The sequence below is a fragment of the Dysidea avara genome, chromosome 8 (genome assembly GCF_963678975.1).
Source record: "Dysidea avara chromosome 8, odDysAvar1.4, whole genome shotgun sequence".
NCBI classification, from domain to species: Eukaryota; Metazoa; Porifera; class Demospongiae; order Dictyoceratida; family Dysideidae; genus Dysidea; species Dysidea avara.
The window spans coordinates 16198998-16224212 of NC_089279.1; the positions used below are offsets into that span (position 1 = coordinate 16198998).

Sequence of the window (25215 nt, forward strand, 5' to 3'; positions counted from 1 at the left end):
TCTACATGGTGGTTTCTTTATAGTTGAACTCTCTACAAGGTGACTTCTTCTAGCTGATCTCTCTACAGGGTGATTTGTTTGTAGCTGAACTCTCTACAGGTGATTTGTTTGTAGCTGAACTCTCTACAAGGCGATACTTCTAGGTGATCTCTCTACAGGATTCCTTGTTTCTAACTGAACTCTCAACAGGGTGATCTGTTTATAGCTGAACTTTCTACTGGGTGATTTGTTTGCAGCTGAACTCTCTAAATGGTGGTTTCTTTGTAGCTGAACTCTCTACAACGTGACTTCTTCTAGCTGAATTCTCTACAAGGTGACTTGTTTCTAGCTGATCTCTCTACAGGGTGACTTGTTTCTAGCTGAACTCTCTACAGGTGATTTGTTTGTAGCTGAACTCTCTACATGGTGGTTTCGTTGTAGCTGAACTCTCTACAAGGTAACTTCTTCTAGCTGATCTTTTTCACTGCATATTTGTTTGTAGCTGAGTTCTCTACAGGGTGATTTTTTTGCAGCTGAACTCTCTACATGGGAGTTTCATTGTAGCTGAACTCTCTGCAATGTGACTTCTTCTAGCTGAACTCTCTACAGGGTGACTTGTTTCTAGCTGAACTCTCTATAGGTAATTTGTTTGCAGCTGAACTCTCTACATGGTGGTTTCTTTGTAGCTGAACTCTCTACAAGGTAACTTCTTCTAGCCGATCTTTCTACAAGGTGATTGAGTTTTTTGCAGCTGAACTCTTTACATGGTGGTTGCTTTGTAGCTGAACTCTCTAAAAGGTGACTTCTTCTAGCTGAACTCTCTACAGGATGATTTGTTTGCAGCTGAACTCTCTACGTGGTAGTTTCTTTGTAGCTGAACTCTCTACAATGTGACTTCTTCTAGCTGAACTCTCTACAGGGTGACTTGTTTTTAGCTGATCTCTCTACAGGGTGACTTGTTTCTAGCTGAACTCTCTACAGGTGATTTGTTTGCAGCTGAACTCTCTACATGGTGGTTTCTTTGTAGCTGAACTCTCTACAAGGTAACTTCTTCTAGCTGATCTTTCTACAGGGTGATTTGTTTGTAGCTGAATTCTCTACAGGGTGATTTATTTGCAGCTTAACTCCCTACAAGGTGACTTCTTCTAGCTGAACTCTCAACAGAGTGATTGATTTTTTTTGCAGCTAAACTCTCTACATGGTGGTTTCTTTGTAACTGAACTCTCTACAGGGTGATTTGTTTGTAGCTGAACTCTCTACAGGGTGATCTGTTCATAGCTGAACTCCCTATAAGGTAACTTCTTCTAGCTAATCTTTCTACAGGGCGATTTGTTTGTAGCTGAGTTCTCTACAGGGTGATTTGTTTGCAGCTGAACTCCACATGGTAGTTTCTTTGTAGCTCTACAATGTGACTTCTTCTAGCTGAACTCTCTACAAGGTGACTTGTTTCTAGCTGATCTCTCTACAGGGTGACTTGTTTCTAGCTGAACTCTCTACAGGTGATTTGTTTGCAGCTGAACTCTCTACATGGTTTATTTCTTTGTAACTGAACTCCCTGCAAGGTGACTTCTTCTAGCTGATCTCTCTACAGAGAGATTTGTTTGTAGCTTAACTCTCTACAGGTGATTTGTTTGCAGCTGAACTCTCTACATGATGGTTTCTTTGTAGCTGAACTCTCTACAAGGTAATTTCTTCTAGCTGATCTCTCTACAGGCCGATTTGTTTGTAGCTGAACTCTCTACATGATGGTTTCTTTGTAGCTGAACTCTCTACAAGGTGATTTCTTCTATAGCTGATCTTTCTACAGGGTGATTTGTTTGTAGTTGAACTCTCTACATGATAGTTTCTTTGTAGCTGAACTCTCTACAAGGTGATTTCTTCTATAGCTGATCTTTCTACAGGGTGATTTGTTTGTACCTGAACTATCTACATGATGGTTTCTTTGTAGCTGAACTCTCTACAAGGTAACTTCTTCTAGCTGATCTCTCTACAGGACAATTTGTTTGTACCTGAACTCTCACATGATTGCTTCTTTGAAGCTGAACTCTCTACAAGGTGATTTCTTCTAGCTGATCTTTCTACAGGGTGATTTGTTTGTAGCAGAACTCTCTACAAGGAAACTTCTTCTAGCTGATCTCTCTACAGGGAGATTTGTTTGTAGCTGAACTCTCTATACATGATTTGTTTGCGGCTGAATTCTCTACATGATGGTTTCTTTGTAGCTGAACTCTCTACAAGGTAACTTCTTCTAGCTGATCTCTTTACAGGGTGAATTGTTTGTAGCTGAACGATCTACAAGGTAACTTCTTCTAACTGATCTCTCTACAGGGTGATTTGTCTGTAGCTGAACTCTCTACAAGGAAACCTCTTTTAACTGAGCTCTGTACAGGGTGAATTGTTTGTAGCTGAACTATCTACAAGGTAACTTCTTCTAGCTGATCTCTCTACAGGATGATTTGTTTGTAGCTGAACTATCTACAAGGAAACTTCTTCTAGCTGATCTCTCTACAGGGTGATTTGTTTGTAGCTGATCTCTATACAGGTTACTTATTTCTAACTGATCTCTTGAATTCTGTTCAGGGTGACTGCTCTATTAGGATGACTGCTCTATTAGAGTATCTCGATCTCGCAATTTCTACACCAAGTTGGATTTCGTGTTATAACTCCGTGGCTTTAAGTCTGATTTTTCTACACCATTGAAGAGCCTTTCTAAGATGATAACTCCATCTGTACAGCGATTTTCAAAGCATTACCCCAAGTGGTTTATCTGGTAGGCGTGGCAAGCATAATAATAATAATAAAAATAATAATAAAAATTAGCTAATCTCGATTGCGTAATTGTTACACAATGTTGATTTTTTCGCTGTATCTTCCTGGTTTTTAGCTCGATTTCTTTCAAACCACAAAAGGTTTGAGGTTCAATAGTTAACCTATTCACCCACCGAGTTTCAGCTTCTTCCCATACGCGGTTTACCCTGTAGGCGTGACAACATATTGGTGTTATTTTTTGTGAATAATCGCTCATAACTCTTTGCCTGTTTATGGTATTCCAGCCAAAGTTGGTACAGAGATGCGCCTTTATACCCCCCTTCTGTGTGCCAAATTTCAAGGCAATCGGATAACGCGTTCGCGTTTTATAGCAGTTTTTGTAAGTGTGCGAAAAGAGGAAGAAAATTAAGAAGAAGAAGAAAAAAAAAACGAAGAAGCTAAGCCAATTTTTGAAGTCGCATATCTCAGGAATGCCTGAAGCGATTTCGCTCAAATTTGGAATGTGGAGTACTGAAGTTGGAGGAAATGTACACAGCAAAATTTGTCTTGTTTCATTAAGGCAGCACAGAGCTACGGAGGTGCGAAAATTGCGTTTTCTTTCTTCCTGTCAATATACTCACGGGGTTACGCGCCGGCTTCTTGGGCCGCACGACACACTACCGTGTGTCTTGATTCCAACCAAAGTTGGTACAGAGATGCGCCTTTATACCCCCTTCTGTGTGCCAAATTTCAAGGCGATCAGATATGGCGTTCGCGTTTTATAGCAGTTTTTGTAAGTGTGCGAAAAGAGGAAGAAAAATAAGAATAAAAAAAACGAAGAAACTAAGCCAATTTTTGAAGTCGCATATCTCGGGAACGCTTGAAGCAATTTCGCTCAAATTTGGAATGTGGAGTGCTGAAGGTGGAGGGAGTGTCCACAGCAAACATCGTCTTGTTTCATCAAGGCAGCACAGAGCTACGGAGGTGCGAAAATTGCGTTTTCTTTGTTCCTGTCAATATACTCACGGGTGTTACGTGCCGGCTTCTTGGGCCGCACGACACACTACCGTGTGTCTTGATATATATATCACTCTAGGGCTACGCACACTCAACTGATAGGTAAATGTACTAATGAGCACTCACTCTGTTTGTTTTATACAACAGTATCTCATGATCAATAGTGGTTTTAATAGCATGAGGTAATAGCCCTCAGAACGTTATTTATATGTCATTACACTTTACACAAAACACCAGAAAAATTGCGATTAGTTTTTAGTTTAACCATTTTGTACTACATTAAGCCTACTAACTTTACTATTGGGACAGTAAGTAAATAATACATTAAGGTAAGTACTTAGGACTACAAGTTACTTACCTATTAAAATCTAAGTGTCCATGAGGTGGGTAGAAATACACATCCGTGCATTGCCCAAATGATTTTTTTATCATCTTAGAATACAGTTTAGTAATAAACCTAAATCCATAATTTAATGCTCTATGTCACTCAGTATAACAAGTCAAAGAATATCATATCTTTGAACTGGGTGGGCATCAAAGCCATGAGTAATCCATGTTCCCATGATATTGCACAGGCAATAGCCGAGTGGTGGCCATATATAAATGTATTTGCAGAAGTATTTATTTGTAAAGTGTTCTTATGAACATTTTGAGGTTTTGTGGAAAATGTTACGTGGTCAGAATTAAGGCAAAATTAGTAAATATAGCTGAGTGTGGTGGAAGGGTAGTGTGTATAGCTAGGAAACTACTGTCATCATGCTATATTTCTGTATGCGTGCTCATATACGTATGAAATTCATGGAAAGCGGGGATTGCACCTTGGGGATGTGCAATGCTCAAATCTGCCAAGTGCACACCACCCACAACAATCAGCATAATAATACTGCATCAAAAGAAAGGACAGACATTATCTATGATACCCAAACAAAAAAAAATTGAATCTAAGCAAACTTACTGCTAAGCATAGTATATTCTTTAAAACCATTTTGTGGTTAGACTATAGCTTTGGGCTTAAAAAAAAGACGGTATCAAATCCAAAGCAATGGAGCTGTGAAGAAATAAGAGTGCAGCCATGAAGAAATAGAAAATCAAAAGTGGCAGCCAAGAAATGGCTAGAGTGATATTACAGTGGTACCTCTCTTCTGGACATTTTGGGACTGTGATAGAGGGTTCTTGTTAGAGATGCGTCTTGATTTCAGGGGTATAAATAAATGAGGAATTTGTATAAATGACCTAATTTAACAAGCGTCTATATTCAAGGTGTCCTTTCTGAATGGTTTCATTGTAATGCTAAATAATTTGTAAGTTGGCATTATTTGGCATTGTTATCATTACTCACTTCTTGGCTGTCACCTTTGACATCACACTTCTATCCTATTTTTAATATAGGCCAGACTCTTTTTCACAGCTTGGCTGTTTTGGATTAGATGCATATATACAACATAACAAAATCTGCATTAGTACAAACATCAGTCACCTACATGAGTGAAGGAATCTCAACCCCCAAGTCTTTAAATCTCATAACCTGGTTTTTAGGAAGAATATTTGGCTTCAGTGTAATCAGCCGAATAGTACCAAACCCTTCAGTGACTTCATATACCAACTGCATGAACAGAGAATAACATTAAAACATATGAATTACATATGCATGAAAATTAAATACCTGTTGGTGTGCCCGTGTTGTCCAGCTTTGTTGAAGGTCAATTTGACAGAATTCAGAAACTTCTTGCAGCATTGTTTCCATAAGCACTTCACCAAGATTTGAAGTATTTGTACAATACTTTGTAGTTAGTTTTTTCAGCTTTCCATCTTTGACCATTTGTTTGAACTTATCTGCTGCTACTTCTTCATTAAAAGGGACTCCGAAGCCTATTGTGTGAAGTATGAAAGATAAGATTAATTACATTGTACAAATATACCAGAATTGTGATTAAAGGCAGGAAATTGTTCCAAAAATCTACATCTTCTTTCCATATATCTAAAGATGATAATAACATTATATCAAGCACACAGCAAATACTCAATATACTTGATGAATAATTGCTGTAACATTTTACTGGTTTTTACATGTGGTGGAAAATGTCTATTAAGAATATCATAACACTCCTCTTCTTCTAAATCAGGATCATCACCAAATCTCACTTTTGTATCAGCTACATATGTAAAAAATGTACCAGTATATATACATAGCTAATATGTATGTGTATTGACAGTCATGTAACATGGAAATGATCAGCAGTTCATGCATGGTTTAGTATGTAAAGGGTATAGCAATCCCAATCTTAATCAACTAAATACTGAAGTAAAAGGAAAATAGGAATTTTAAGTTTGATTAGGGATCAAAACAATAAAAATAGTGAAACAAAGGGAGGTCGCCTACACCCGAAGATATACTAATGGACCTACTTCAGTCCTATACCCAATTAGGGATTGAATATCTACTAGTATATCTACAGATGTAGGAGACCCCCCTTGTTTCACTACCTTTCATTTCTTTGACCCCTTAAAATTCCTTTTTTAAATTTGCTTTTTTGTAACATTATTATGACCGGTGAACCCACACATACTGCATTAGAAGAAAGAATGGCACCAGGTTTATGGTTTTGATCTGAATGCTTGCCCCAACTATCCATTACTGAAATAGCAAACGGAGATTACACTTTGTTTTCTGCTAAGTTCAGCCCATTCAACATTGTTACAAATGAAGAACACTGCACGAAGGACCTCTGCAATCAATCCAGTCACAATGGAAAACTCAGACAAATCCTGTTCCAAATGTAGGGAAGCCATCACGCAGCACTACTGCAAATTGATACCTTGCGCTATCAGCAATGATTTATGGACACAAGGAGGACACAGGTAAGTCCATGAAGCATACACTGTACATACTGCAGTATGGCTGAAACAACATTGAACATTGAACAGTGAAAAAATTGAGCCTGCAGCCTTAGCTGTCATTGAGTTACACTTGTCTGAAGGTATCAGTCAGTCAGTCAGTTCACAGAAAATTCCACTAAATAAACTTTTTTTTTAAATTTGTAGCAACCATTGAAAGTGTTTCAGGTCATACTGAAGGAACTTTTGAACTTGGCTATACCTAACCAATGTTGCCAAGGTGACATGAAGGTATTGTGAGGCTGGTTTTAGGGTGATATTGTTTCAGAAAAGTCCAAACCTTCATGATAATTAAAATCATACAGTACAATAAATTAAGCTGCCTCATTACCAAGTTAATTTAGCTAAAGTATAAATTGTATTTTGCAGCAATGCATACGTTTATGTGTTATGTATGCGCTGCTGTTAAAGCAAGAAAAAATGACATTTTGTCACAACAGATGAATCCACAATTATCATAATTACCATTTGTGTGGACTATATCACAAATGGTTGACAATATTGACCCATACACAATTTATATAATAAAGGTTGCAAGTGACTTACTAGCATCATCGTACAGCTTGTTGATGCCTATTTTGACATTACTTCGGCAATCATATGCATGCAAATATTTGCAAACTAGCTGGACACTTTTATCAATGTCATAATACCTATGAAAACAAGCATACATCTTAAATACATAGATCACAGTATAGTGCAGTTTGAAGTCATGTAATTTGTACACATTACTATCCAAGCTTTATTTAAAATAGAAGAGAAGTTTACTTTCTTCATTACCATTTACAATTTAGACTACAACAAGTTTGATACTGAAATTTGATTGGTTGAAAACGTGGTCTCTAAATCTCGTAGAGCCACGGTCATGTCCAATAGAGACCACGCTCTGAGGCGATACGAAACACGATAACTACGCGCCTGTAACATTGGCAACGCATGGGCGTTTAAATGGCTAGTAACAGACGTACTGAATTAGAGGGAGGTAAAATGGGCTTGTTTGTACTAATCAACACTACATTACTTGCTTACAAGCTGCTGTCGGGGCACAACAACAGCAACAATGAGTTGTAGTCCAGTCGCTGAGTCCAGTACTTCGATACATAGCACGCGCCTGTAACATTGGCAACGCATGGGCGTTTAAACGGGTAGCAACAGCCACGCTGAGGTCCCACCATGTTGGGAGGTGTAGAGGGCTTGTTTCTAGTAATTAGCCATACATTTCCCATTTACAAGCAGCTGTAAACTCAAGGTACAATAACGAGTTGTAGTCTAAATAAGTTAGACGTCAAGAACCACTGGGTTCTACGGGATTTAGAAAACCCTCAGGCCCTTAGTAGCGCCCTCGCTGCGCTCGGGCGCTACAGCCCAGGGTGTTCGAGTTTTCTAAATCCCGTAGAACCCTGGTTCTTGACGTCTAACTATTATGTAGACGTTGAGTAAACAATGTTGTCTGTCTAAGATCACAGATTGCCATCTGTCATTGTTACAAGGTTTGAGAAGCATGCATAGTGAATGTGGAACATCACCAGGGACATAAGTGTGATGAACCCAATAGCAAAAGAAATGTTTACTATAACACGTTCATATACTGTATTTTCAACAGAACATTTAGGAATGTTTACAAACACAATTCATACTTGATTTAAATATACTTTATGCAAAATAAAATTAAAATATGCTTGATATACGTATGCCATTACACTGCCTTCATTACATTTGTATTACAGTATTTTTATGATCAAATTTACAAAAGTTATCCTATTAATAAAACCTGGAAAGATTGCATATACTCTGCACTGCATTTCCTTTAGCACATAATAAGGTAAGTCTTGGACTCAAGCAAAGTATTTCTGTCAAAATGCAAAAGATTGTGTGACATTATCCACTTTTGTGTTTACATTTATACTTGTTTGAATGTATAATTCAGTTGGCCAGTAGAAAAGTTGCTAAAACACTGTTTTCAGTCAATGTAGAACACATAAGAGGCCCATCTAGAGCATTATGAGGTTATGTTTGGTCTGGATTGTAGCTACATACCAACAATAATAAAGTTTAATATCTAAAACTACTTCTTGATTAGTAGTTTTAGTATATAAAAATATTAAACCCACTTTTAAGTATTACATACGATTCTAACATACACATATAAATTTAAGAATTAAAATTTGCAGACCTTGTTTTATCTATTAAAACTGGTATTCCAATTATATGAAAAACAGCAATCTTGTTTTGGAACCATTCTAAAGATATATCTGCATCCTTTGATGGAACCTATATATACAGAGAAAAGATGGCACATATACATACATTGATCCTCAAAAATCAAGTTATAATCTAATATCAAGAGTAAATAATAAAGAGACAGTGTCAAATTCCAGTATGGGTCATCAAAAATGACAGCCACAAGTCTTTCTGGATATTATAGTAAATTCACGCTTATGATATACGTAAGTGCTGATTGAGTAGGTTACTACTTTAGGAGGTGGTGACTTTGAGTAGCCCCTTGAAAGTTAGTGAATGCAAGCCAAAGAATATTAAGACCCTTCCTGTAAATTTAAGGGAAGCCTGTGGAGTTATGGCTGTCATTTTTAATGGCCCATATACTAGGCCTGCGCCTAATATGCCGGCATAATTGTAAGAATAATAGGTCATCAATTTTGTAAGAATAATTCCGAAATGGTAGGATGGTTCTAGGCATAATATTAGAATTATCTGATGTCCACGGGAACAATCAGTGGAATTAAGGGGCGTGCCTATTCTTGATTAGCTAGAAGAAAGTACTAAACTACTAAGAATGATAGATAGCTGGCATTATTATACGAGTGCTGGCTGAAAGGAGCTGAAAAGCCTCTAAAAGATCAATATACTCTACTAAAATGCTCAAATACTCTAATAGAGCAGTCAGATCGTTTCATGTTAACAATCTGCAGACAGCATCAGGGATTTAACTGCATAACTATCTGCAATTCTGAAAGTTGTACATCTTATACCATTGTATAAGTCTTTCAATAAACATATTGATATCATTATCCACGAAACTTAGCATGTCGTTATAGCTACAGCTTTAATACACTGATAATTTAAAACTCTTTTGTTATAGCTACTCCCGATAGCTATTTTACGTCTGTTGTAATGGCTATAACCATTATGTGTTAGGTGGAATGCTTCACTTATGGCTAGATATTATCAAGACACACGGTAGTGTGTCGTGCGGCCCAAGAAGCCGGTGCATAACACCCGTGAGTATATTGACAGGAAGAAATCAAGACACACGGTAGTGTGTCGTGCGGCCCAAGAAGCCGGTGCGTAACACCCGTGAGTATATTGACAGGAAGAAAGAAAACGCAATTTTCGCACCTCCGTAGCTCTGTGCTTCCTTGATGAAACAAGACGATTTTTGCTGTGGACATGCCCTCCAACTGCAGCAATTCACATTCCAAATTTGAGCGAAATCGCTTCGCACGTTCCCGAGATATGCGACTTCAAAAATTGGCTCAGTTTCTTCGTTTTTTTCTTCTTCATATTTTTCTTTTTCTTGTCGCACACTTACAAAAACTGCTATAAAACTCGAACGCCATATCCGATTGCCTTGAAATTTGGCACATAGAAAGGGGATATAAAGGCACGTGTCGGTACCAACTTTGGCTGGAATACCATAAACAGGCAAAGAGTTATGAGCGATTATTCACAAAAAATAACACCAATATGTTGTCACGCCTACAGGGTAAACCGCGTATGGGAAGAAGCTGAAAATCGGTGGGTGAATAGGTTAACTATCGAACCTCAAACCTTTTGTGGTTTGAAAGAAATCGAGCTAAAAAACAGGAAGATACAACGAAAAAACCAACAGTGTGTAACAATTACGCAATCGAGATTAGCTAATAAAAAAAACGACTGCTTGCCACGCCTACAAGTTAAACCGCTTGGGATAATGCTTTGAAAATCGTTGTACAGATGGAGTAATCATCTTAGAAAGGCTCATCAATGGTGTACAAGAATCAGACTTAAAGCCACGGAGTTATAACACGAAATCCAACTTGGTGTAACAAGTGCGAGATCGAGATACTCTAATAGAGCAGTCATCCTAATAGAGCAGTCACCCTGAAGAGAATTCAAGAGATCAGCTAGAAACAAGAATCCTGTATAGAGATCAGCTACACACAAGTCACCCTGTAGAGAGATCAGCTAGAAGAAGTTACCTTGTAGGGAGTTCATGCAACTATGGAAAGGGATAGTTCAGCTAGAAAAAATCACCTTGTAGAGTTCAGCTACAAAGAAACCACCATGTAGAGAGTTCAGCTACAAACAAATCGCCCTGTGGAGAGATCAATAGAAGAAGTTACCTTGCAGAGAGTTCAGCTACAAAGAAACCATCATGTAGAGAGTTCAGCTACAAACAAATCTCCCTGTAGAGAGATTAGCTAGAAGAAGTTACCTTGTAGAGAGTTCAGCTACAAAGACACCATCATGTAGAGAGTTCAGCTACAAACAAATCTCCCTGTAGAGAGATCAGCTAGAAGAAGTTACCTTGTAGAGAGTTCAGCTTCAAACAAATCACCTTGTAGAAGATCAGCTAGAAGAGGTCACCTTGTAGAGAGTTCAGTTACAAAGAAACCACCATGTAGAGAGCTCAGCTATAAACTAGTGACTTGGTAGAGACATCAGCTAGAAGAAGTTACCTTGTAGAGAGTTCAGCTACAAAGAAACCATTCTTTAAAGAGCTCAGCTGCAAACAAATCACCTGTACAGAATTCAGCTACAAATAAATCACCCTGTAGAAAGATGAGCTAGAAAAAGTTACCTTGTAGAGAGTTCAGTTACAAAGAAACCACCATTTAGAGAATTCAGCTACAAACTAGTGACCCTGTAAAGACATCAGCTAGAAGAAGTTACCTTGAGAGAGTTCAGCTACAAAGAAACCATTATTTAAAGAGCTCAGCTGCAAACAAATCACCTATAAAGAATTCAACTACAAACAAATCACCATGTAGAGAGATCAGCTAGAAGAAGTTATCTTGTAGATAGTTCAGCTACAAACAAATCACCCTGTAGAGAAATCAGCTAGAAGAAGTTAACTTGTAGAGAGTTCAGCTACAAAGAAACCATCATTTAGATAGTTCAGCTTCAAACAAATCACCTGTAGGGAGTTCAGCTACAAACAAATCTCCCTGAAGAGAGATCAGCTAGAAGAAGTTACCTTGTAGAGAGTTCAGCTACAAACAAATCACCCTGTAGAAAGATCAGCTAGAAGAAGTCACCTTGTAGAAAGTTCAGTTACAAAGAAACCACCATGTAGAGAGTTCAGCTACAAACTAGTCACCTTGTAGAGACATCAGCTAGAAGAAGTTACCTTGTACATAGTTCAGCTACAAAGAAACCATTCTGTTTAGAGCTCAGCTGCAAACAAATCACCTGTACAGAAGTCAGCTACAAACAAATCACCCTGTAGAGAGGTCAGCTAGAAGAAATTACCTTGTACATAGTTCAGCTACAAAGAAACCACCAAGTAGAGAGTTCAGCTGCAAAGAAATCACCCTGTATAAAATTCTGCCACAAACAAATTTCCCTGTAGAAAGATCAGTTAGAAGAAGTTAGCTTTTAGAGAGTTCAGCTACAAAGAAACCATTCTGTAAAGAGCTCAGCTGCAAACAAATCACCTGTACAGAATTAAGCTTCAAACAAATCTCCCTGTAGAGAGATCAGCTAGAAGAAATTACCTTGTAGAGAGTTCAGCTACAAAGAAACCATCATTTAGAAAGTTCAGCTTCAAACAAATCTCACTGTAGAGAGATCAGCTAGAAGAAGTTACCTTGTAGAGAGTGAAGCTACAAACAAATCATCCTATTGAAAGATCAGCTAGAAGAAGTCACCTTGTAGAAAGTTCAGTTACAAAGAAACCACCATGTAGAGAGTTCAGCTACAAACTAGCCATCTTGTAGAGACATCAGCTAGAAAAGTTACCTTGTAGAGAGTTCAGCTACAAACAAATCTCCCTGTAGAGAGATCAGCTAGAAGAAATTACCTTGTAGAGAGTTCAGCTACAAAGAAACCATTCTGTAAAGAGCTCAGCTGCAAACAAATCACCTGTACAGAATTCAACTTCAAACAAATCACCCTGTAGAGAGATCAGCTAGAAGATATTACCTTGTAGATAGTTCAGCTACAAACAAATCACCCTGTAGAAAGATCAGTTAGAAGAAGTTACCTTTTAGAGAGTTCAGCTACAAAGAAACCATTCTGTAAAGAGCTCAGCTGCAAACAAATCATCTGTACAGAATTAAGCTTCAAACAAATCTCCCTGTAGAGAGATCAGCTAGAAGAAATTACCTTGTAGAGAGTTCAGCTACAAAGAAACCATCATTTAGAAAGTTCAGCTTCAAACAAATCTCACTGTAGAGAGATCAGCTAGAAGAAGTTACCTTGTAGAGAGTGAAGCTACAAACAAATCATCCTATTGAAAGATCAGCTAGAAGAAGTCACCTTGTAGAAAGTTCAGTTACAAAGAAACCACCATGTAGAGAGTTCAGCTACAAACTAGCCATCTTGTAGAGACATCAGCTAGAAAAGTTACCTTGTAGAGAGTTCAGCTACAAACAAATCTCCCTGTAGAGAGATCAGCTAGAAGAAATTACCTTGTAGAGAGTTCAGCTACAAAGAAACCATTCTGTAAAGTGCTCAGCTGCAAACAAATCACCTGTACAGAATTCAACTTCAAACAAATCACCCTGTAGAGAGATCAGCTAGAAGATATTACTTTGTAGATAGTTCAGCTACAAACAAATCACCCTGTACAAAGATTAGTTAGAAGAAGTTACCTTTTAGAGAGTTCAGCTACAAAGAAACCATTCTGTAAAGAGCTCAGCTGCAAACAAATCACCTGTACAGAATTCAGCTACAAACAAATCACCTGTAGAGAGTTCAGCTACAAACAAATCTCCCTGTAGAGAGATCAGCTAGAAGAAGTTACCTTGTAGAGAGTGAAGCTACAAACAAATCACCCTGTAGAAAGATCAGTTAGAAGAAGTTACGTTTTAGAGAGTTCAGCTACAAAGAAACCATTCTGTAAACAGCTCAGCTGCAAACAAATCACCTGTACAGAATTCAGCTTCAAACAAATCACCATGTAGAGAGATCAGCTAGAAGATATTACCTTGTAGATAGTTCAGCTACAAACAAATCACCCTGTAGAAAGATCAGTTAGAAGAAGTTACCTTTTAGAGAGTTCAGCTACAAAGAAACCATTCTGTAAAGAGCTCATCTGCAAACAAATCACCTGCACAGAATTCAGCTACAAACAAATCACCTGTAGAGAGTTCAGCTACAAACAAATCTCCCTGTAGAGAGATCAGTTAGAAGAAGTTACCTTGTAGAGAGTGAAGCTACAAACAAATCACCCTATTGAAAGATCAGCTAGAAGAAGTCACCTTGTAGAAAGTTCAGTTACAAAAAGAAACCACCATGTAGAGAGTTCAGCTACAAACTAGTGACCTTGTAGAGACATCAGCTAGAAAAGTTACCTTGTAGAGAGTTCAGCTACAAAGAAACCATTCTGTAAAGAGCTCAGCTGCAAACAAATCACCTGTACAGAATTCAGCTACAAACAAATCACCCTGTAGAGAGATCAGCTTACCTTGTAGATAGTTCAGCTACAAACAAATCACCCTGTAGAAAGATCAGTTAGAAGAAGTTACTTTGTATAGAGTTCAGCTACAAAGAAACCGTAAAGAGCTCAGCTGCAAACAAAGCACCTGTACAGAATTCAGCTACAAACAAATCACCCTGTACAGAGATCAGCTAGAAGAAGTTACCTTGTAGATAGTTCAGCTACAAACAAATCTCCCTGTAGAGAGATCAGCTAGAAGAAATTACCTTGTAGAGAGTTAAGCTACAAAGAAACCATCTTGTAGAGAGTTCAGCTGCAAAGAAATCACCACTGCCCAAATTTCAAGGCAATGGCTCTTTCCAATCTGAAGTTATCAATTGTCAAAGTTGGCAAATTGGATGTGTGGAAGGCCCCTTTTCGCAAATCCGGTCACATATGTATTATATGTGACCGGATTTACGAAAAAGGGTCTTCCACACACATCCAATTCTATGAACGTGAATGACCATACCTTTGTGCTCAAAGAAGATACTAACCTGAAATTTTGTTCATGTATTAACCTATGTTGTTACTCATCACTGTCCAAATTTCAAGACAATACTATTTTTCTATCTGACATTATGAACTGCCAAAGTTCGTAAATTGGATGTGTGTGGAAGACCCCTTTTCGCAAATCCGGTCACATATATATATAATTTGTACATTTACTGATAAAATATTTAAAGTACATCTACTTCATCTTTTCTTCTTCCTGTAGTAAGAAAAAAAACATAGGTTAAAAAGTCCCAAAGCTGGCCATAGGCCGGCTTTGGGGTATACAAATACAAAAAGAAATGAAATCTAATCCAAAACAGCCAAGCTGTAAAAAAGTGTGCGGCCCTCAGAAAGGCTATGGTGAAAAAAGATGTGAAATCCAAGGTGGCGGCCAAGAAATGGCTGTGATGGTAGGTGAATGGTAAAAATTTTAATAACGACATTTCAGGTGAATTTTTGTGCCGCTTCACAAAATTTACCTGAATTGTCATTATTAAAATTTTTACCATTAACCTACCATCACAGCCATTTCTTGGCCGCCACCTTGGATTTCACATCTTTTTTCACCATAGCCTTTCTGAGGGCTGCACACTTTTTTACAGCTTGGCTGCTTTGGATTAGATTTAATTAACTCTGACAAAACTACTTATATCAGCACCTTGAGAATTCAGTGACTATAGGTACAGAAACTAAGTGAGCATTATTATGGAATAACAGGCTAGATTAAAGAATAAAAAAAGGAATAAAAAAAAGAATAATAGGAGAAAATTTTGGGAAATTCTGGAAAGAATAATAGGTAAAATTTTGAGCATATTAGGCTCAGGCCTACCATATACTGAAGTTAGACACTCTCTCTTTTATTATTTACTCTCTTGCCAAGAGAATATAATGGTATAGGGAGAGTGTCGAACTAGTCTATACCCTGTGAAAAATGAGCCTGTAAAGTCCTATGGTATCGTTTAAATGATTTGGTGATTTGTGTTGATTGGTGACTAATTATAAGTGTAGTGGGTGCGCATACACGTTGAGAGACTAAAGTTACAGAGTGAAAGAACAGTGTACTCGAAAAAAGTATGGCACAATGCACTGAGGAACTTAATACAAAGAGAAAGACACAGCCAACTAACCTGGAAAGTCATAGATATCAACTTCGCACGTGACATCTTAATATGAGATTTCATCATGGTCACCATTCTCGAAACTGATAGTGAAAGTAGATGGGTTTTAGCTATAGGGATTCAATACCGATCACCCGACCAAACTAAGAAGGTGTTAAATCTGGGCAATCAACAGCAATCAGATTTACAAGAGGACACAAAGATATGCGGGCTACTTTACGGGCTCATTTTTCATTGGGTATAGTGAAGTTCGATACTCTCCCTACATCATTATAAACTCTTGCTTTGGTAATATGCGTATGTGACTGGATTTGCAAAAAGATACCTGTTCCACATATTTTACATCCCAGCAAACAAAATTCACTACTTAACCAAGACCGGATCTAGCAGTATGGCCGATACGGTTTTGGCCATACCAGTTTTGGACAGCTATTTTTTTAAATGCATTTAAAGCATGCCCGCGCGATTCACAAAATGCACACGTTCGATCTATGATCTATGACAAGCCTCGTGTCAGTTCAGAATTCGTTTTCATCAGTGGACTCGCATTTTGATTTGCCAGACATTCCATTGAAGCCACACCAACCAACTAATTTTGCTTTTCAGAAGAGACGTTTTGCCCAGACCAAGGTCGTATATCAATCCTTCCAGCCACCATGGTTTCAACAGTGGTCATTCCTTCATTATGACAAAACCAGTGACAGTGTGTACTGCCATATCTGTGTCACAGGATTTAGGAAAATAAAATTAGAAGTCCTCATGCTGATGCAGTCTTAGTGAGTTGATATAAATTAATACTTTGCAGTCTGTGCTGTGCACGTGAAGTTAGATAGCTATCTAGCTATTTAAATTAGAATATTATTAGTGTTGTGATGAGTACTATATAAATGTTATCTGTATATAATAGGCTTCAAAGGGATTTTCAAATTGGAAAGATGCAACTGTTGTTTTGAAGAAGCATGCAAACAGTGCTTGCCATCATGAGGCTGTAGAAGCTGTAATTACTCTCCCAGTTACTACTGGAGATGTTGGTGAACTGATTTCCACAAACCATCAAAGAGAAAAGCAGCAGAATAGTACCATTCTAATATAATTGTTTGTACTCGATTCACTTCTTAGCCAGACAAGGCTTGGCCTTACAAGGTGATGGATCAGAAGTATTTACAGCTATTACAACTGATATCTAGTCATGATCCTTTGATAGCTGGATGGTTGCAGAAGAAAAGGTACAGATACACTTCACACAAAATCCAGGATGATTTTATAGATTTGATGAGGAAGGACATTATAAGCAACATTTTGTCCCATTTGCAACAATCACGATTTGCTACATTGATGATAGATGAAACAACTAATGTGTCAAATGCTTATCAGGCAGTTGTTGTGTTACAATATGTGACAGATGTCTTTGATGTTTATGAAGATTTAATAGGTCTTTATAAAGTACCACCAACTAATGCAGCTACTCTTGTTGGTACAGACAAGGATGCATTGAAAGATGCTGGTCTACCAATCAGTAAACTCCATGGCCAATGTTATGATGGGGTTGCAGCTATGAGGGGAATAAGATCTGGTGTAGCCAAGTAAATTCTTGACAAAGAACCTAGGGCAGTGTATACTCATTGCTACGGCCATTCTATTAATCTTGCAATAAATGATTCAATAAAGGCTTACAAGCCTGTCAAGAACTCCCTGGAAGTAACTCACGAAATCACGAAATTAATCAAGTACTCCCCATGCTGTGAAACTATTTTTCAGGGATATAAGGACACCCATGACCTCTCTGTAGGCCATCACACACCCAGGGTAAGAGTATTATGTTTAACAGGGTGGACAGTATGTGCCAATGCTCTGTCAAGTGCTATTTCAAATTATAAAGTTTTACTGAGCACATGGGATGAGACTGTAGAAGTGGTTTCAGACACAGAATGTAAAGCAAGGATTAATGGAGTAGCATCCCAAATGAAAAGATTTGAGTTTGCATTTGGTGCCATTCTTGGTGAAATAGTCTTGCATCATTCTGACAACCTAAGTCAGTGTCTTCAGAAGAAAACAATATCTGCTGCTGAAGGTCAACATGTAGCCAAAATGGTTACTGATACATTGCAAAGTAATAGGACTGAAGAGTCTTATGACTTGTTCTGGCAAAAGGTTGTTCATTTCAGTGAAGACAACAATGTGTAAGAAGCACAATTACCACAACCTAGAAAATTGCCAGCATGTTTTAATGATGGCTTGTCTAGGGGACGATATTATTCCAGATGACTTACGTTCTCAACTTACTATATTTGGTCAGTTTTCAAATATCCCTGACAAGGAGAAACCTGCAACACCTACAATTTTTGAAATCAAAGAATACTTTGCAAAACTATCTATAGCTCAAACTTCTATCTTTTGATGCAAGTTAGTTTATTTATCAAGCTGATTTTAGTAATGCCAGCCACAAATGCAACATCTGAATGTGCTTTTAGTGTTTTACATCGAGTTAAAACATATTTGAGGAGCACAATAACACAGAATAGGCTGAACAACCTTTTGCTACTTCATGTCCACAAGGAGTATACAGACTCATTAGATTTAAAGAGTGTGATTAATAGATTTATTGGTGATTGTCCTGTAAGGCATATAATATTTTCTACAATGTAGCCAACAATGTGTACAAATATGATCTTGTGATTGACTGTTTTCACATTACTCTCACATAAGATTTGATGCTGAAAGTGCTCCAGATGCCATTTGAGAGCACTAAATTTTCAAAAATTCCCTGGGGGGCACATGCCCCCAGACCCACCTAGGTTTAGTTGCCCCACAGCTGCGTTGCCTTCGACAACAGCTGCTTATAGTCTACTCAGATGGCCTGACCACCATTCAAGTGCTAGATCTGGCCTTGTTAACGTGATCCTATTATCAAAATGTAGCCAGATACTTTAGCTGCACTCGTGTAAAATTTCAGACAATTGTATGCAATGATAAAAAAGTTATTAAGCTTCAAAGTTCAAAAAATGGGATAAATTTGTGTGTGGAAAAGGTATACCTTTTTGCAAATCCAGTCGCATATCTAGTATAGTGGGGTGCATATGTAACAAAATGGAAAAGATGTTCACTTTTGGCAGAAAGCAAAAATGTGGTTTTAGAACATGCTGATTCTGGAACTAGTTCATCAGAACAAGGCTTCCTACTTAAATTTGATCTCGGTATGGGTATGGTCAAGATTTTTCAATTAATATGAAATATATTGCTTTTTGTTTATTGTTTTTCTAAATAATACATTCATTAGTAAACTTAGTGTAACATATAGATTGATTGTATTTCTTTCTCAGTGCACTGTCCATTACGATAGCACAACTGTGTACACTTTAAGTTGGCCTTGTGGCGTGCTTCTTACAATTATACTTAACTAGTTCACTGAATTCTTTTGAAGCTTCAGCAAGTGTAGTCCATAATGGTGTCCATTTTCATCTCTGTCCTTCTGCCAACCCCAATCCACAGGACAGCTTTGCTATCAGCACTTGTCCCCAAATATGGCCACATGGCACAGCACAGCATACATTTAGCAAAGCTACCATGCATATAGCCATGTTTATACTTCAATACTTTATTATCTATGTATGTACTGAAAGCCACCACGCATAATGAAAGTGATTTATGGCAAACATCCAAGTGCTTCCAAGTATATTGAGACATTTCCATCTCATTATGATCACATAGATTGGAGAACGAGGACCTTTACTTCTAAGTCTTGCCCCATAAAAGAATTATGGGTGACTACTTTCCACCACTCATCAAATGGCTTTGTTGTCATGTTATTGGTATCTAAATTATCCTTGCATGTGATGAATGCTTTACTTTGTAGATGGAATAAAGCTGCTGCTGTTACTTGGTAAGACCATGAAGTGAGTGAACCACTCTGAATGGCATCAGTTCTTCCCTCTTTCATAACAGAAGCCACATTAGCTGCCCAACCACTTTCTTCCAACCACTCACCAAGGACATTCAGTAGGGAATTTCTATGTGGACTACACCCAAAAGCACTACATACTTCGATTCACCATATTTGTTTGGCCAAGACCATTGTATTTGCTTAGCAATGGTGGATCAAGGGTCAAGACTGGGATTCACAAGCTTGGTAGCTTTTAAGATGACATCTATTCCATGCTTTACCATGGCTGTAGAGTGTGCATTATCAAGAAACAATGGCATCGAAGTGGAAATTGCAGGTGGACAGTGAATAGCAAATTTAAGATGTGCAAAGTAAGCTAACAACGAGACATTATCATCTTGGTCAAGCTGCTCCTTTTGCAACAACTGGTCAAAAGGGCGGAGTGGGGGGGGATGTTATCTACTTATACAATAAAACAAAAAACTTCCTTGTAAACTTGAAGAAACACAGGAAGCCTTAGTAAGGATATTAGCCAGCAATAAGTAAAGAGTATATTTCCAGGTGCAGCAAACCATTACTTGTAATATATCTTACAAGACGCTTATATAGAGTGTGACTCAAGTACATCAAGATTGAAACACTCTTATAGAACAGTCACTCTAATACAGCAGTCAAGCAATATTAAAATACAGTGAAACCTCAGTTTTCTGAGCCCCTTGGTGGTCCATAAGTCTGAAAAGTCTGTATCTCTGAAACTGTGTATAAATAACCTTAAAATAGCATAAAGAACACTTTTAAAATTTCAGTATTATCAGCTATTCTAATAGAACAGTTACTACTCTAATAGAGCAGTCATTTCCATAATTCAGTTAACCGAGAATCCGTGGTCTGGATAACTGAGGTTCCACTGTAGTAGCTACTCTAACGAACTGTTAAAATCAGTCTAGCATATATGGTAAAATTTCCTAGGTGGTATGCTTTTTGGCAGAAACATTTGCAATAAATATAATGAATATGGAAGCTACACCCTGCTCGCGATACCCTAATAGAGCAGTCACCTTACATTAATAATATTAAAATGACTCTCATATCTCAAAGGGTCTAATTTTCAAAAAAATTCTGGGAGGGGGCATTCCCTCACCCCCTAGGTTGGCAGTGACGATGCTTCGCATGCTAAAGTGTGTTACCTACAGAAGCTATAGGGGCCCCACATCCTAAATTTACCCTGGCTCCTATAAATTCTCTCAGCGGCCCTGCCAGTCAACCTCTCTCAGCTATAGGAAACTTGCATTACAACAGATTTGCATATTGCATTTTCAGGGGTAGCATTTCCTGTAATCAACAGAATTGTAATGTGCACCTAAACAAATTAGTTAATTTTTGGCTAAAAATTGTTAAAATCTTCATTTGAGTCAGAATCTCAAATTTGAAAGTGGCTCCTCTAAAATTTAGAATTAGCATGTTCTAAAACCCTAGAATACCAGTTTTTATGCTTTCTGCCAGAAGTGAACACGTTTTTCACCTATCTACTACACTAGTATGCATGGATGCACATGCATACATATGTATGTATTAGGGCTGAAACAGATATCCATATTATCTGGGTATCCGGATAATAATTTACTATCCGGATAGTAATTTGATGTCATCAGGATAGTTTCTAATAATTTGAAGCAATTTTATGCTGAAGTTTCCTTGATCCAGTTAAACATTATTACAACCTTATACTTACTCTTCATTTAACCGTTATGTTTATTTCTATTTTATTGTAAAGTACTAGTAAAACAAACATGTTCACAACAAAATATACAATGCTTTATAGCAAGTGATGATGTCACTATCCGTAGGATATCCAGAAAGATTTTGTTCAGGATATTCGGATACCATATGTTTCACCCTAACCAGTATGTATGTATGTATACATGTGCATGTGTGTATGCATGTATGCATGTACAGTGTGTGTGTGTGTGTGTGTGTGTGTGTGTGTGTGTGTGTGTGTGTGTGTGTGTGTGTGTGTGTGTGTGTGTGTGTGTGTGTGTGTGTGTATGTACATATGTATGTATGCATGAGTGTGCATATATATATATATATATATATCTAATCCAAAACAGCCAAGCTGTAAAAAAGGAGTGCGGCCCTCAAAAGGCTATGGTGAAAAAAAATGTGAAATCCAAGGTGGCGGCCAAGAAATGGCTGTGATGGTAGGTTAATGGTAAAAAATTTAATAACGACAATTCAGGTGAATTTTGGTGCCACTTGGTCAATTGGCACAAAATTCACCTGAATTGTCGTTATTAAATTTTTTGCCATTAACCTACCATCACAGCCATTTCTTGGCCGCCACCTTGGATTTCACATCTTTTTTCACCATAACCTTTTTGAGGGCCGCACTCCTTTTTTACAGCTTGGCTGTTTTGGATTAAATTTCACTTCTTTTTGTATTTGTGGCCGGCTTTGGGACTTTTAAACATATCTTTTTTTCTTTACCACAGGAAGAAGAAAAGATGAAGCAGATGTACTTTAAATATTTATTTTATCAGTAAATGTACAAATTATATATATATATATATATATATATATATATATAATACATATATTTATTATAGAACTCTCCATGGTGGTTTCTTTGTAACTGAACACTCTCCAAGGTGATTTCTTCTAGCTTCTCTCTCTACAGGGTGAATTGTTTGTAGCTGAACGATCTACAAGGTAACTTCTTCTAGCTGATCTCTCTACAGGGTCATTTGTTTGTAGCTGAACTATCTACAAGGTAACTTCTTCTAGCTGATCTCTCTACAGGGTGATTTGTTTGTAGCTGAATTCTGTACAGGTGATTTGTTTGCAGCTGAGCTCTTTACAGAATGGTTTCTTTGTAGCTGAACTCTCTACAAGGTAACTTCTTCTAACTGATCTTTCTACAGGGTAATTTGTTTGTGGCTGAATTTTCTACAGGGCGATTTCTTTGCAGCTGAACTCTCTACATGGTGGTTTCTTTGTAGCTGAATTCTCTACAAGGTAATTTCTTCTAGCTGGTCTCTCTACATGATGGTTGTCTGTAGCTGAACTCTCTACAAGGTGACTTACTCTAGCTGATCTCTCTACAAGGTGATTAGTTTGTAGCTGAGCTCTTTACAGAATAGTTTCTTTGTAACTGAACTCTCTACAAGGTAACTTCTTCTAACTGATCTTTCTACAGGGCAATTTGTTTGTGGCTGAATTTTCTACAGGGTGATTTCTTTGCAGCTGAACTCTCTACATGGCGGTTTCTTTGTAGCTGAACTCTCTACAAGGTAATTTCTTCTAGCTGATCTCTCTACAGGGTGATTTGTTTGTAGCTGAATTCTCTACATGGTGGTTTCTTTGTAACTGAACTCTATACAAGGTAACTTCTTCTAGCTGATCTTTCTACAGGGTGATTTGTTTGTAGCTGAATTCTGTACGGTGATTTGTTTGCAGCTGAGTTCTTTACAGAATGGTTTCTTTGTAGCTGAACTCTCTACAAGGTAATTTCTTCTAGCTGATGTCTCTACAAGGCCACTAGTTTATAGCTGAACTCTCTACATGGTGGTTTATTTGTAACTGAACTCTCTACAAGGTGACTTCTTCTAGCTGATCGTTCTATAGGGTGATTTGTTTGTAGCTGAACTCTCTACAAGGTAACTTCTTCTAGCTGATCTCTCTACAGGGAGATTTGTTTGTAGCTGAACTCTCTACAGGTGATTTGTTTGCAGCTAAACTCTCTACATGATGGTTTCTTTGTAACTGAACTCTCTACAAGGTAACTTCTTCTACTTCTAGCTGATTTCTCTACAGGGTGATTTGTTTCTGAATTCTGTATATAGGTGATTTGTTTGCAGCTGAGTTCTTTACAGAATGGTTTCTTTGTAGCTGAACTCTCTACAAGGTGACTTCTTCTAGCTGATCTTTCTATAGGGTGATTTGTTTGTAGCTGAACTATCTACAAGGTAACTCCTTCTAGTTGATCTCTCCACAGGGTGATTTGTTTGTAGTTGAATTCTTTACAGGTGATTTGTTTGCAGCTGAGCTCTTTACAGAATGGTTTCTTTGTAGCTGAACTCTCTACAAGGTAACTTCTTCTAGCTGATGTCTCTACAGGGTCACTAGTTTGTAGCAGAATTCTCTACATGGTGGTTTCTTTGTAACTGAACTCTCTACAAGGTAACTCCTTCTAGCTGATCTTTCTACAGGGTGATTTGTTTGTAGCTGAATTCTGTACAGGTGATTTGTTTGCAGCTGAGCTTTTTACAGAATGGTTTCTTTGTAGCTGAACTCTCTACAAGGTAACTTCTTCTGGCTGATGTGTCTACAAGGTCACTAGTTTGTAGCTGAACTCTCTACATGGTGGTTTCTTTGTAATTGAACTCTCTACAAGGTGACTTCTTCTAGCTGATCTTTCTATATGGTGATTTGTTTGTAGCTGAACTCTCTAAAATGAAACTTCTTCTAGCTGATCTCTCTACAGGGAGATTTGTTTGTAGCTGAACTCTCTACATGGTGGTTTCTTTGTAGCTGGTCTCTATACAGGTTACTTGTTTCCAGCTGATCTCATGAATTCTCTTCAGGGTGACTGCTCTATTAGGATGACTGCTTTATTAGAGTATCTCGATCTCGCACTTGTTACACCAAGTTGGATTTCGTGTTATAACTCCGTGGCTTTATGTCTGATTCTTCTACACCATTGAAGAGCCTTTCTAAGATGATTACTCCATCTATACAGCGATTTTCAAAGCATTATCCTAAGTGGTTTATCTGGTAGGCGTGGCAAGCAGTCGTTTTTTATTAGCTAATCTCGATTACGTAGTTGTTACACACTGTTGGTTTGTTCGTTGTATCTTCCTGGTTTTTAGCTCGATTTCTTTCAAACCACAAAAGGTTTGAGGTTCAATAGTAAACCTATTCACCCACCGATTTTCAGCTTCTTCCCGTACGCAGCTTACCCTGTAGGCGTGACAACATATTGGTGTTATTTTTGTGAATAATCGCTCATAACTCTTTGCCTGTTTATCGTATTCCTGCCAATGTTGGTACCGAGATTTGTTTTGTACCCCCCTTCTGTGTGCCAAATTTAAAGGCAATCGGATATGGTGTTCGCGTTTTATAGCAGTTTTTGTAAGTGTGCAAAAAATAAGAAGAAAAAAATGAAGAAACTAAGCCAATTTTTGAAGTCGCATATCTCAGGAATGCTTGAAGCGATTTCGCTCAAATTTGGAATGTGGAGTGCTGAAGTTGGAGGGAGTGTCCACAGATAAAATCGTCTTGTTTCATCAAGGCAGCACAGAGCTACGGAGGTGCAAAAATTGTGTTTTCTTTCTTCCTGTCAATATACTCACGGGTGTTGCGCGCCGGCTTCTTTGGCCGCACGACACACTACCGTGTGTCTTGATAATATATGTACGAACGTATGAACAATTTATGAATGT

At 37.9% G+C, this 25215-nt stretch overlaps 1 protein-coding gene across 1 annotated transcript in view; it reads right to left on the reverse strand.

Annotated features, from left to right (window-relative positions):
* Nucleotides 1-25215, reverse strand: part of LOC136264793 (uncharacterized) — a 306221-nt gene that overhangs the window by 197203 nt on the left and 83803 nt on the right. The window contains exons 12-17 of the mRNA XM_066059562.1: nt 8813-8910; nt 7186-7292; nt 5774-5897; nt 5664-5722; nt 5408-5613; nt 5226-5347 (exon numbers count right to left, since the gene is read on the reverse strand). Coding sequence (XP_065915634.1) covers nt 5226-5347; nt 5408-5613; nt 5664-5722; nt 5774-5897; nt 7186-7292; nt 8813-8910 — 716 coding nt within the window. The remainder of the gene's footprint in view (nt 1-5225; nt 5348-5407; nt 5614-5663; nt 5723-5773; nt 5898-7185; nt 7293-8812; nt 8911-25215) is intronic.